At 38.3% G+C, this 14499-nt stretch overlaps 1 protein-coding gene across 2 annotated transcripts in view; it reads right to left on the bottom strand.

Moving 5' to 3' along the window:
* The window catches only part of PHF14 (PHD finger protein 14), a 150394-nt gene that overhangs the window by 20416 nt on the left and 115479 nt on the right, over positions 1 to 14499 (bottom strand). Inside the window, exons 18-19 of one of the 2 annotated variants that reach the window (XM_074150633.1) lie at positions 11844 to 11957; positions 10079 to 10161 (exon numbers count right to left, since the gene is read on the bottom strand). In XM_074150633.1, coding sequence (XP_074006734.1) covers positions 10090 to 10161; positions 11844 to 11957 — 186 coding nt within the window. In that variant the 3' untranslated portion in view covers positions 10079 to 10089. The remainder of the gene's footprint in view (positions 1 to 10078; positions 10162 to 11843; positions 11958 to 14499) is intronic. The other variant, XM_074150632.1, reaches the window with a different exon arrangement.

The following is a 14499-nucleotide window of genomic DNA, read 5'->3' on the forward strand; positions in this document are numbered from 1 at the left end:
AATACGTAATGGAACAGAATTATTTGCTAATTTATGTTATGGGAGCTTCACTGTAACATAAAGGCCCCTTGCTTATTAAATGCAAATTAAAATGCATAATGATTTAAATTAAACTATTATTAATTCAGTAAATAAAAATCAGGAAGTTCTAAAGCTATAATACCCTGGAAAAATTGGCTAAGCCGTCTCCTCAATGCGCTGCATTTGTATTAAAGAGTGAAATAAAAACAGATGCTAACCTAGCAGAATAAAAAAAGAACAGAAACCACACCACCTATGGAATATTGCATCTGAAAAGTTGTGATTTTTGACACTGGCGGGATAACTTTTGCCGTAAAGAAATAAGGAGCCCCATTGGGTAACAAGAGACATTTATCCAGCCCAGTTTCTTGTTGCCTTCAATGGCCACAGGCAGACGCCCAGGGAAGACGGCAAGATGAAGTCAAGAACAAATCGAATTTATCCCGATTTAGTTTCCCAAATTAAACGTTATTACTAAATACAACAACCTTTGAGATAAGGAAATTTCACCTGAAATACCTAACATCATAGGAGGAATTTAGAAAAGTTAGACTTTAGGAATAATAATATTATTTTAAACACCGCTATAAATTCTTCCACCTTTTGATCTCAGATAAAATAATTCAAATAAAAGTTTATTTTCAATTTTTTTTCTAAGTGTTCAGTGTTTCTGCACGAGACTTTGAGGAAGGGATGGAGGGATAAAACGTGTCCTCCATGGCCTAAGGAGAGATTTTGCAGGGTGTCACGCTTGCCGTGAAGAAGGACATTTCCTCTCCTCAATCCTTCTTACAGGAGCTGAGGTTGGGTTTGGTTTTTTGCTTCCCCTTTCTGAACAACTCGGTGCCTCTACAGACACTGAAAGCTTTCTCAAGTAAAAACATGACTGCAAAACGGGGTTATTTTTACCCTGCTGCTTATCAGGAGAAATATGAACAATGGTGCCTTTTGGATTATCTACAGGCGCTGAATGACACTGCATCATTTCTGCCTCTATCCCCATTTCACACACCACCCTTGAAACTATAAAGAGGATGTTAAAACAAGCAACATTTTTCAGAAATAAACATCTAAAATTTTGCACAGCATGCACACAGACACAAATTATATTCTATGGGTGACTCCATTTGTAAATGCTGACTTACTGAGATCTTTTTCCCAGAGCTAACGATATAAATAAAGACTGTCAGAAAATGAGAATAAAAATAAGCATCGAAAATGCAGGAAAAGTTCTCTGCTCCTCTCTTTATGTTCTTTTTCTTCATGCTTCCTACTTTTTCATACCTTATCTTCCATTTTGAGTATTATACCTCCCAGATTCACAGCTACATCAGAGCAAATACACCCTTATTCTTGACTTTAATTTTCCACAGTCCTCTAAGAAGGTGTTTTCTAAAGGCCTGTCTTTATCCTCCTAAACTATGGAAATTTCTCTTCACAATACCGTCCCTGTGTGACCAATATTGGATTAATTGAGTTTACCAATAGCAAGTGCCTATATGCAAAAAGTCTATCGAAAATCTGGAGAAAACTGGAGTTAAGAACAATCAAAGGTTTGGAAAAAATGCAGGGAACAATTCTGTTGCCATTCAATTGTACAGATTTAAGGCAACTTCCTACCCTCACTGCTCATTTTTGAATTTCGGTTGCAAATCTACCCCAAACCAAAACCTACTACTTAAATTTACTCTGTTTTTGGAGAGGGGATGCTCAGGTTAGAGTTCTAGATTTGAACATGGTTCCCTCTCTTTTGTTGAATCCAAAACCAACAGGTCCAGTTTTCCAACAAGCAAGTTTCCAACAAGTAAGGTGTGGTTACGCCTCTGTGCTCTAATAGCCTGAAAAGATTTCTTCCAAAAAAGATCACAAAAAAACCATCACAAGGATGGAAGCACACGTGTACCACCTTCTGTGCATTCCAACGCTTGCGGTTCTTGATTCCAAATCACAGTCTAAATTTTGTGTAACTGATCACTTGTCTGAAAATCTTACAAAGTAGTAATTGATCCCAATTTGCAGAAGGAAGAGCGGGATTTTCATTTTTACATTAAGCAGTAGCTCTTCATTTTAGTCTCTGATTAAATTTAATCTCCTGAATGACTCAAATATGACAAGCCTACTCTTGTGGGGTAAACGGAGAGGAGAGCTGTAAAATGAGGAAAAAGTGCTTCTTTTGAATCAATAAATACAGAAGAACTGGCCAATACACAGAATCACAGAATGATAAGGGGTTGGAAGAGACGTCTGGAGATCATCTAAGTCCAACCCCCTGCCAGAGCAGGTCCCACAGGAATTTGTCCAGGTGGGTTTGAATGTCTCCAGAGAAGGAGACTCCACCACCTCCCTGGGCAGCCACCACCAGCCCCGGCCAGAGCCTTCCAGGGCTCTGGCCCCCTCAAAGTGAAGAAGCTCCTCCTCATGTTTAGATGGAACTTCTTACATTCAAGTTTGTGCCCGTTCCCTCTTGTCCTGTCCCTGGGCACCACTGAAAAAAGCCTGGCCCCATCCTCCTGACACCCACCCTTTAAGTATTTATAGGCTTTGATCAGATCCCCCCTCAGTCTTCTCTTCTCCAGACTAAAAAGACCCAAGTCCCTCAGCCTTTCCTCTTAAGAGAGATGCTCCAGGCCCCTCATCATCTTCGTAGCCCTTTTGTGCATATGGAGAATACAGAATAATTCCAAAGCAGTCCTTATGAGAGGACACAAAAGTACCTTTATTGATAGAAGGCGTGTGCTAATTTCCTGTGTTGACTTCAAGCAATTTGAAGAAGAATCGTACCAGAGTAAAACACATCAGGACTGGATAAGGGATAACTAACTGCCCAGAGACACTCCTCATGAAAGTCCAAGTCTCTCTGAATTGAACTGGATTTTCAGTAACTTTTTCACAGTTTCTAAAACAAAGCCCATAACTATAGCATAGAATACATAGTTCTGGGCATTCCAGGTAATCTAGATGTTTTGGGAGACTAAGATAGCTGAGTAGACACTTTGAAAAAATAAAAAATTAATTATAGGAAAACTGTCCACTTAAGAAGGATTTAGCAGGTCAATGAGGGCTATCAAAGATAATGGTGTGTGTTAATCTACTTCACAGTCTTCAGAAAATACATACTTGGCATTAACAAAAATTTAGTTTTAATTTACTGTTAATTAGGGTAGATTATTGTATAACGACTGTCACAAAAATACACATTAATAGCAAAAAGAGCTATTCTAATAAATAACACATCACTGCTCCTACTGTGCTAAAATATTTCGGTAATACAAACTCTTCAACGTCTAAATATTCTGCTTAACAGTGAGAGAAATTTACTGAAACAATCCTTTGAGGAAGCAGCATTGCAACACTCTTGGGATTGCACAGCGGTTCAGAGACAACCCTGAAACAAGTGGGTAGGGCAAAATCTATATAACCTCCGTTATTAATGACTACCGACTGACCTCTGCTTATCTTCACTACCTGAGAGATGACACTGAAATTCTCAACTCTACTCAACCTTCATTATCCGAAATCTAGACTATAATAACTTAAAAAGGTTCTGATGATATTTTCAACCTGTCACATTAAAATAAACGAGAAAATTTCTGACATTATATATCACCTAAAAAAAGGATCATTGCTTTGCTCACATAGTGCAATGTGAAGTCTAATATTTACACTGCCCACAATGACCAGAGAACGTATTTGCTTAATTTTTCATTCAAATATTACAGATAAGAGAGAAGATAACAAATCCCTCCAGAAAGAAAGAAAAAAAGACCACTGAGAGTGTGAACATAACATATTAAAGAAAGTAGTCACGTTTACTTTCCTCCAGGAAATAATTTCCATTGTGTATCACGTGTGCACACAGCTACAACTTGCTGCTGTTTTCCCACCTAAAGCTTGCTTAATTCTGATTTTTCATTCTATTTTCCACATTCTTCCTCTAGACAAAAAAATAAAATAAAATAAAAAAAATAATTAAAGATTTAAAGCAGGTCGTTCAAGCTGAAATCAAAGCCATTCTTTCTTCTTAGAAAATAGCTGGTTGTTTAGCGCTCTGTAACACTTTGAATTGGCCAAATATAACAACATGTTCATTTCAAATTGAATTTACAAAAATTAAAACTATTTTTTTTATGGGTAAGGTGTTAAAGAAGAGCATGTCTTATTAAATATACAGTAGCTGCAATTTAATTGTTTCTTCTGATCCTATCCATTTTAAGGAATGTTTCAGATTTTTTTTTCAAATGAAAAAGAACCTAGTATGATTCAAGGAAAAATATTTTTCTTTCCTCTTTGAAGGAATGAATTTTCAACTTACCTGTATTCAGAATATGAATAGAAATTTGTACACAAGTGATTCTAAATGCCACTGGCTTCCCGTTTTCAATGCTGCTATTTTTCCAGAGAATGTATCCACAGATCAATGACCTTTTCATGTGATTTGGAAATGCCAAAGAATAATACCTCAGGGAAAATAATGTTTTCACTTGAGTTAAAATAATATTTTTTTATCAAAGAAAGAAAGCATGAAATCCTAAAATCACTGCGGATGCCATCCAGAAAACCCATATATCTGGGGGAAAAAAAATTAGTAGAGAACCAATAATTGTTCAGACAAATTAACTTCAAACTAAAGCCACTGTAAAATTAATGAATCTCACAGATTAATAAACTGCTCATTTGGCAGCATTTACTGTGGCACGTTTGTGCATGTTTGGCCATTTTTCTCTTACTTTTTATTAATGATGGCTACTTGGAGTTGCTGATCGCCAGGGTACACATCGGTGCACATGGAGACTGATGAAGACACCTGAGGTTCAGCTGCTGGAGAAAATTCCAGAAGTGTCCCTTTTCCCGCTCCCTCGCTGCTTGAGAAAGAGATTCTTAGGCTGACGGGCGAGTACAGACATTTGTCGGGGTACTGCTTGCTGCCCTCTATCTTTCAATCCTTTTGCCCTTTTCTCCCCCCAAAAGGAGAGCGTGACATCAGATTATAACACTTACCAAACTTTTACAGTGTGCTTTTCTCGGTAGTTCAGGTTTAGACAGTGGTGTCAATTTCTGAATTCAATTATTTGGGTATTGGGAAAAAAAACCCCACAATAGTTATTTTCTAAATTTCTAGTATGGTTTTTTTTAATTGCTTTTAGAAATATGGCTGCACGTCAAGTAATAAGAGCGAATACTGCAGGGATTCTTAGCTTTTGACATTTTTAATTGCCTCTGCTTTGGTTATTACACAATAGATATTTTCGTCATCTAAATATAATGTATCTTTCTAAAATCCTTTAAAATATGATTTCAAACCAATGAATGCCATTTTCTATTTGCCTTTAATTTCCTCTCAATAGTAAGTTCATCAGAGTGTAACAATTAATTAACTTAATTAAGCTAACTTAATTATGTTCTTTCATAGGTCAATATGTAGAGCTACTCAGATTAATAGCAGAGCTTGTAAAGTTAATCTTCTTGTATAATGCAAATGATGCCAAGTCATGTATTAAATACCTTCCCGAGTAACAGATGATACAGGACTGAATGTACTTTAAAGAAGGGCAGGGACTGTGAAAAGGTTAAATAAAGAAAAATGTCTTGCATTTGTGGAAATTTTAAACAGACCTAATTCATTTTTTAAATTAATAACGTTCTTCTAAGAGGAGCCCTCATTCCATAAGGCCATTTACGGCTTAAATATACATAAATAAATTTTGACTTCAGAAGCAGAACTGCATGACACCATTTTTCCAGCCATCTTGCGACCTTTATGTTTTGTTATTAAGAAGATTACATAAAACGGTCATGTGGGGAGATTAGACGGAAAATATGAATTCCTAACTGCAGAGCATTTCCACGCTCACTGTATTTCCCAGTTTATTTTACAGAGGAATCACTTCAGTAGTCAAAGGTATTATGTTCTTTTCTCCCTTCATTATTAATTCACTTTTAACACAGTTAGACTCTAAGGCTTTTTAGGCGTGTGGCTTAGCACTTTAGTTATGAAATATGCATGGGAACTACAGTAATCATAATAATTACTTGTAGAAGCATAAAAAGTAAAATCAAACAAATCTCCTGAGTGCCAAATGATCTCGACAGGTGACTCAACTCCTCTTTTTTGATAAATGGAACTGATGGCTGGAACCCACAAGGAGTTGCATTATGGGCCAAATCACCAAATTTCAGCCAAGTAATCAAATTTCAGTCCTTTCTACAATGAATCTGATTTAGGTCCAGAAAATATTCTAAATGCCTAGCAATTCTAGATGTGTAGTCTGTCTCAACTCTTTGTTGCCACTCAAAGAAAACAAAGAGGAAGGGTGCAATAAATATCCTGTGAGGTCCTTTGAACAGGATTGTAAAGGAAAAGGCTCCCAAAGTGTGAAAACCATGACTGTTCACGAGTTTTAAAACCAGAATAAAGTACTAACAAATGCACCGAGGGATCAGTCCCATCTACCAGGGGATGGATGACACAGATGACCTAACGTATTTTCTTCCCTTTGTTAAAGTATGCCGCGTAGCCTTTGTGGTGTTGCATAAAAGGAACATCTTGATCTCACTGTAGCAGCAGGTTCAAATCAACCGCTGACAAAATCGCAATCCCACAACTTCTGATATAAAGGGGGATTATTTATCTGTGATACAGAATAACTAGTAAATTATCACTTACGATTTTTCATCAGAAAACAGTCTGCTAGGTTCATACAGCCTGGAAATTTCCAGTGACTTTTTTGAGTGGTAAGCTCTTCATAAGTTAAACAAAAAAATTTAGTGTTCAAGTGTAAACATACAGTCCTACCCACTCTATGTGGGTAACTGTATTTTTTTTCCAATTAACAGTGTGTCAGGAAGAACAACTTATTTATAGCAACAACAGTCTGACACAATTCTTCTGTTAAATGGGTTCAAGCCAGCAGCTACACAGAACAGAGGGAAAATACTGTAAATGCCTATGAAGTTTAAAAAAGAACGCACAGCCTTTTCACAAGAATAAAACCTTTGGATTTATACATCTGGACAGATATACAAATGTATATTTTCCCTAACATTTTCTCCTGTTCTCTAAGAGTGCAGATCATCTTTCTGCTTCTTGCCAGTGCTTATTCTACATGATGATTGAGTTATTTTCTCAAATGAAAGATGCTGGTGACGGAAACACAGTTGTTTAACAGTCTTCTAATAATAACAGATGGAGAAAATATCACATGAGCGTTATTACAAGCTTTGACATGGAATTACTTTTTATTCAACTCTGTCAGAACATGTTACATCATACTTTGCTTAAAAAGCCAACACCTCAGTCTAACAAATCAGCATAAGGATGGATTGGACGCTCTGCTGAAGTTTATAGCTTCGGGTTTTAAGAAAATCTCTTTTCCTACTAACTTGAAGCAGCAATGGGACTTGTTGGGAAAGGTTTTATCCAAGTATCAAGGAAGGGAGATAACTCAAGAAACAAAGATAGTATCAGCTGCCAATTGTGTTCACAAAGATTAAGAAACGTTCCCTTTGCTCATATATGAAATAATGCAGATGGCGTCCCCAGATTTTCCAAGAATAATGCAGTGATTTTAATACTGAATTCCATAAACCTTTTAAGCTGCCTGTACCATACTTATGACTAACGGCAGCTGACTTAAGCATGGGACACATTTTTTTCCTATAAAACAAAACACTATAGCCGAGTTGTGCATTACTAATGGAAAAAAGTCTGTGCTCCATCCAGACAAACTGCAAGCACTGAATGCCTAATAGTTCAGAAACAGATTAATGGGTACCTATCTTAATCTTTCTTCAGTTGAGAATCACAACGCTTCACACAGCTTTTATAGCTTTAATACAGCACTCAGAAAGCACCACAAATATATAAGGGATTCAGGTTCATGTGTTACCATCACACCATTAATATTTTACCCTAAAATGCTCCAGAACATATATACACATTTTCTTTCCGGGGGAACATAAGGAGTTGGTTGGTTGTTGAATTCATTCTTTTTATCCAAGACAGAGAGACTGGCAGAGCTTTTTATCGGTATCTGAACTGCGTTGGCAACGCAGCCATTCAGAAAGAACAGCTCTGTTAGCCTCTAGGCTTACACTATTAAAACACGATTAATTGATTTGCCACAGGATCGGCAAAAGAAATTAATACACATAACTCACGTACTTCTATTTTACTTCTAATTAAAAAAGAGGATATGCCTCTTATGATACTCAGGTTTAAGGGAACCGTCAAAACTAGTCTCCCTTTACTTAGATAACTGACACCATCACTCCCTGTACATTAACGTGCTGCTGATGAGAAATGGTATCAAGATAGAGCCCACCCGTCTTGCTCTTCAGCCACTGCATGAAAAACGGAAAGCAAAATCACTTTAACAACACGCTTTCACTTTCTTCACCTTCACTATATATTCCTCTAAAAAACTGTATAAATATATTTACTAAATATGCTGCAACTGCCAGATGCACAATGGAAGTGACCACAAAAAACAGAGTAAGGGTCAAGAAATCTAATTCATCAGCCTTTCAATTGTATCAAATGATCGGTGTTACTCAAACAAGTGTATTCGTACATTTAAAACACTTTAAAAGCTCTGAATCTTAGGTATTCAACATGTCCAGAGAATTTTCTTTCATTGGTTCATGGTAAAGAATATGTGATATCACAACAACAGTGCAGTTTTGAATTTTGAAATGGTTGTGGGGACAAAATTCCTATTTTAAGCATTATGTTGGAGGGAAACCACCAAAACAATATAATTTACTATAACATTCGATCAAAAGCAGTGTTATTCTACAGTTTCCTAAGAAGGTCCAATAAAATGACACTGAAATTACAATGACACACACCCGTCCCCTTCAAACGCATCAAGTTTTCCTTTAAATTACACTTTTCGATTCCTATTCTTAAAAAAGACAATAAATATTTACAATATTAACTCATCAATCACACAGGGCATTTCCTTATTTTGGTATGGCTACTAATTAAATCATTCAAGCATTCAAATCTATGCAACTTAAATTTTATTGAGAATTACACAGCTTTTGAGAGCACAGAACGAGTTCTCTTTCTAACTTGAAACATAGTTCGGTCATTTTATAACCTGAAGTGTTTCTGCATCTGAAATACACCGAAGAATACACACACTTTCCTGAATCCTTCACAGCTACAAAAAATTCACCATCTAAACACCCGAAACGCCAATTATTTCTCCAGTGGCTTTTGTCATATGCCACATGGCTGGACACTGTCCCCGTCCCCCGCAGAGTTAAATCTGATTTTAGAGCATTAAAAGAGGGTGGGAAGGGAGGCAATAAGAGGAGCAGACGCCATCCCACCCTCCTGTTGAGCAGAACTCAAAATTCAACCATCATTTCTACCAGGAGGAACGACTGGACAAGCCAAACAAAGCCTCATCCCAGTGACCAAATGACATCCCACAAAGTTAAAACTAATGACACAAATAACTGAGTGTCAGATTCAGACTGGCCTATCTGAGAGGTAAATAAATCATAAGCAGAAAAAACCCTATGGTTTATATAAATTAATGTGACAACTCACGAGATTTTCCTTACTGTCTCCAACTAGAAGTTGTTCTCTCCCCACATTTGCAAGTCCAAGACTTTTTTTGAACATCTCTTTCCACATCCTTCTCAATTCTCCTCCACCTTTCTGAAATCCTTAGCCTGTTGGCCATTTTGCCTTCTTTAAACCTTTTTCTCCCATTACTCTCTTCTGTGGCCGCATTTGAGCTTCTCCTTAACAATTGCCTTCTCACCATCTACTGATGGGGCAAACTCAGATGAGACCCATCATAATGACCATCAGATGAGACCCAAATAATGCATCAGTTAGCAGCTGTAGTTAATTCCAAATATTAACTCATTAAGCAGATACTGAAAGAATATAAGGGAGTGATGTACCAGGAGATGTAAAATAAAATGAGAAATAAAAAAAGACATTAGTTGAGGTAAAGCTCTGCAAACACTTTTTTTGTTTTGTTAAAGACCTGTTTTTTAGAGTATAATTTGCAAACATTTGTTTACGGTGCTGACTTACCCATGCGTAACTTAGATGGGTTGTTTCATGGTGGGTTCTGAATTTGGAAATTCAACGTACTGGTGCTCCCCTCTCAAGGTTCCCTGCAAATCCAACCACAAAACTCCTTCTGACTCACCTCTCTCTGTTTTTATATAAACTGCAGTAAATATGATTGAAGAAAGTCTATATCCCTTATAAAACACATGTAATACTTTATTACCCCACATTCCGTAAAACAGCTTTAACATAAACTATTACTGAGATATATATAAAATTCAAAGGGTATATTTCCATCTTTCCATTCTCTGAAGTTTCCTCTCCCCCACTTTAGCTGGTTTTATTCCACAAAGGTAAAAACTGTATACCCATCTTCCTCTTCGTCGCCTTTTACTACCTAGCCATGTTTCATTCCTCTTTCTGCAGCACTTATCCTCTATTTTGATTTTTAAGTATCATCTGTGCTCTCAATTTTAATTTCTCCAGTGGACTGAGATAAATTGGCAAAGCTGAGACTTAAGAGGCAGAACCCATGGCCCTCCATAGACCAGAGGTCCTTTAGCTACTCAAGAATATATACAGAAGTATTGCTAAAAACTCCTATTAGCCCATCCTCAGGACTTCTCAGATGCGATAACCCGATTTTCTGTCTTAGAATACGTGGTGATACTCCAAAATAAGTGAAGTACCTATTTGGTCTTAATCCAGAAGACACTCCTAAGAATTCTTCTGGCCCTGTACTGCAGACTTCCCTCTTCTTCAGACAAAGTGACAAGACTATCAGAGGAAAGGAGAAATTCAAGAAGGTATTTGATAATTATCTAAAGGCTGCACTAAGAACTAATAAATAGCACTGTATTTCCTATGGCTAGTATTGCATACTCCCCTTTACTGGGAAGATTATAGTCAAAAGAAATCTGAGAAAAAAGCAGGAAAGACTAGTCTTTATATTACCTGGCCCTTGGAATATCTTTAATAGTAACAATAACATCTAAACTGTTTGAGGAAGCCAAGATTAATAATGTTAAGGCTACTCCAAATGAAGGACTTCCTTCTCACAGGAAGGGTTAACTTAAGGATAATAACGGTTCTCTGAAAGGATGATTGCCACCATGAAATCAAATTCAGAGTCTGAATTCTGCAGACAACCTCTCCTCCAGCTACGGTGCACTGTGACAAGTGCGTGTTGCAGGGTCAGAAAAAACCCCAAGTCATTGGCTACTTTATGGAACTATTTTACAAGCCGGCACCTTTTCTTCTAACACCAGGGAGTATGGATTTATGATCATGCTCATTAGCACCTAGTATCATTTTTTGGAAAACAAGGGCACAAAAAAAGGCACAATATTAGCTAGGCTCTTTCCTTTGCACAACCCAGCAGTTAGCCTATTTAAATTTAATGAAGGCTGATAATTCCTTTACATCTACCTATATACCTATGTACAGATTCTACTTCTGATTCTTTAGTGTCATAAAATTTAACTGGCCAGAATCTAATGGGACTCCTGTTAATGTCATGGTGTGAAAGACAGGAATAACCAAAAATATCTTCCCAATCGCTGTTAAAAAGAAAGAGCATTAAAAAGGCAGCAGATGGAATATACTCGGCTTATAGGTACTGAGATTTACCCTGGCCTTGCCTTTTGCCGGTATGGGAGGCTAAGATTGAGTTTGAGCTTTAAAAAGTCTCTGCTATGAGTAAAGCAACACTAGGCATGAAAACCAGAGGCAAACGTGTATCCCCCAACAGTTCAACTTGGAAAAGAATAGACACAGAATGTCCTACCTCTTCTGGACGTTTCTGTGCCACCGATACAAGCTCTTCAGAGCTACTTCTGGAGGTAGAGGGTACCACGTTACCTGGGGCCTCTGAGACCACCTCATTTGACGGCTCGGAATCCTGAGGGCAACAGAGACAAATAGACCCCTCAGCAGCGTGTCGACGTGGCACGCCGAGAAAATGAGACTTTTCAGAGGAACTGCACTCTAAGCACAGACAGAGAAATGAAAAATACTTGAGGTCTGAAACTCTAATCTTTTTACCCTGGGCAACCTCTTTTACCCCAGAGGCAAAACCATCTGTCATATATTTTTCTCTTAAAATGGTAATATTTTCTTCACAAGAGCATTATAAGAATTACTAAATAGCTACATAGCGTTTCAGAATTGCAAATTTCTGAACAGCATGCTTGGTTTGCCCATATCCACCCCTGCTCCCGAACTGCAAGGAAGGGAATATTCCATTTCATCCCCTTATTTAAGAGGTTTGTGCAAAACAGCTGGGACCATGCTAGAACAACCCCCCATCAATGTATTTTACCAATCACTGCAAACCAATACAGCACACAACCTGGTAAAGTTAGAAAAGTTAGACTTGGCTGTCTGTTAGTAACTTGAACACTACAGTAAAATAAATAAAATAAAAAGTCTCAAGTAGTTTACATTCTGTTTTCCAAAGTACCTTTGAAATGCAACATGGCGAGAACAGTCAAAAGAAAAACCACTTTAATACCTTCCCTGCTTCACACGGTGTTTTTGATAACTGCATAGATTGAGACATTTTACTACTGAGAAAAAAAAAAAATCCATTAATCGGTACTATCTCTACTGTGCTTGTTGTAATGCTCATTACAGAAGATATTTTAGATGTCATCACTTAGCAAGCGGGATGTGTGCTTTTGATATATCACTCTCTCTCTGTAGTCATTAATTGCAAGGAAATCAAGATTATACTTTTGGAAACTGCAAGCTGCAAAGCTCGTTATTAAGTTTTTCAACATAACAACCTCTAAAAAAAAGTAAATTAAAATTTCATAATGATGATATTCAGCATTTGCAGTTCAGCCCAATGTACGTTTGGCTGTTGGAAAGGTACAAGTGAACACCGTGGTCCAACAACCATTACTGAATCACACAGAGAATCGCAGGTAAGACCAGATATTGTAAAAGAATTAATAAATGAAGGGGGTTTCTGGTGGCTAGAAAGTTGGAAAAATCTCTTTGGACCTGGAGGGGGAATACTCTAATATCTCTATTTCATATACCTTTTCAGGTGAATCCCTTTAAAACAGCTTCTGGGCTTAAATATATCAAACAAAGCTTTTTATGCCTTTCCTGTTGCACCACCACCCTGAGACTTAGAAAAAGGATATTCTGGCCCATTCTGTGGCTTTTCACCTTAAGTTTAGGGTTTGGTATGAGGAAGACATTTTAGGAAAAACGAGCTTTCAGCAAAGACTAAAGAATGCCATCAATTAAAATGTTAACAATGCCATCCAACTGCCATTGCACGGGACCGTTTTACGGGCATAAGCATCGGATCTGTGAAACAAAGGGAAAAATGAGACACCTTGGTAGAGCTACCATCCCAAATAACTCCATGACAGGAAAAATATAAGTTTATTTTTCAGCTTTCTCAGTTCCTCAAAATAATCAGAATCAGAATCAGAATCAGAATCGTAGTGGTTGGAAGGGACCTCAGAGATCATCGAGTCCAACCAACAGTAAAAAAAAAAAAAAAAAAAAAAACAAAAAAAAAAAAAAAAAAAAACCAAAACAAAACACCACAAACAAAACCACCACCCACCACCTGAACACACAACACAACAACCAAACCAAAAACCATCACCCACCCACACAGCACCCCACCACAAACCAGTAATCTTGGACACTAGAGCATGCCCTGAAGAACCATGTCTACACGTTTCTTAAATACCTCCAGGGATGGTGACTCCACCACCTCCCTGGGCAGCCCATTCCAATGCCTGATAACCCTTTCAGTAAAGAAATGTTTCCTAATATCCAACCTGAACTTCCCCTGGCGCAACTTGAAGCCATTACCCCTTGTCCTATCATCTGTGTCTTGGGAGAAGAGACCGACCCCCGTCTCTCTACAGCCTCCTTTCAGGTATTTGTACAGAACAATAAGGTCTCCCCTCAGTCTCCTCTTCCCCAGACTGAACAACCCCAGCTCCCTCAGCCTCTCCTCATAAGACTTGTGCTCCAGACCCCTCACCAGCTTCGTTGCCCTTCTCTGGACCCGCTCCAGCACCTCAATGTCCCTCTTGTGGTAGGGGGCCCAAAACTGGACACAGTACTCGAGGTGGGGTCTCACCAGTGCCGAGTACAGGGGGACGATCACCTCTCGGTCCCTACTTGCCACACTGTTCTTGATACAGGCCAGGATGCTGTTGGCCTTCTTAGCCACCTGGGCACACTGCCGGCTCATGTTCAGCCGACAGTCGACCAACACCCCCAGGTCCTTTTCTGCCAGGCAGCTCTCCAGCCACTCTGCCCCCAGCCTATAGCGCTGCCTGGGGTTGTTGTGACCGAAGTGCAGGACCTGGCACTTGGCCTTGTTAAACCTCATCCCGTTGGTCTCGGCCCATCGATCCAGCCTGTCGAGATCTCTCTGCAGAGCCTCTCTACCCTCCAGCAGATCA

This window comes from Numenius arquata, chromosome 7, assembly GCF_964106895.1.
Source record: "Numenius arquata chromosome 7, bNumArq3.hap1.1, whole genome shotgun sequence".
In the NCBI taxonomy this organism is placed as follows: domain Eukaryota; kingdom Metazoa; phylum Chordata; class Aves; order Charadriiformes; family Scolopacidae; genus Numenius; species Numenius arquata.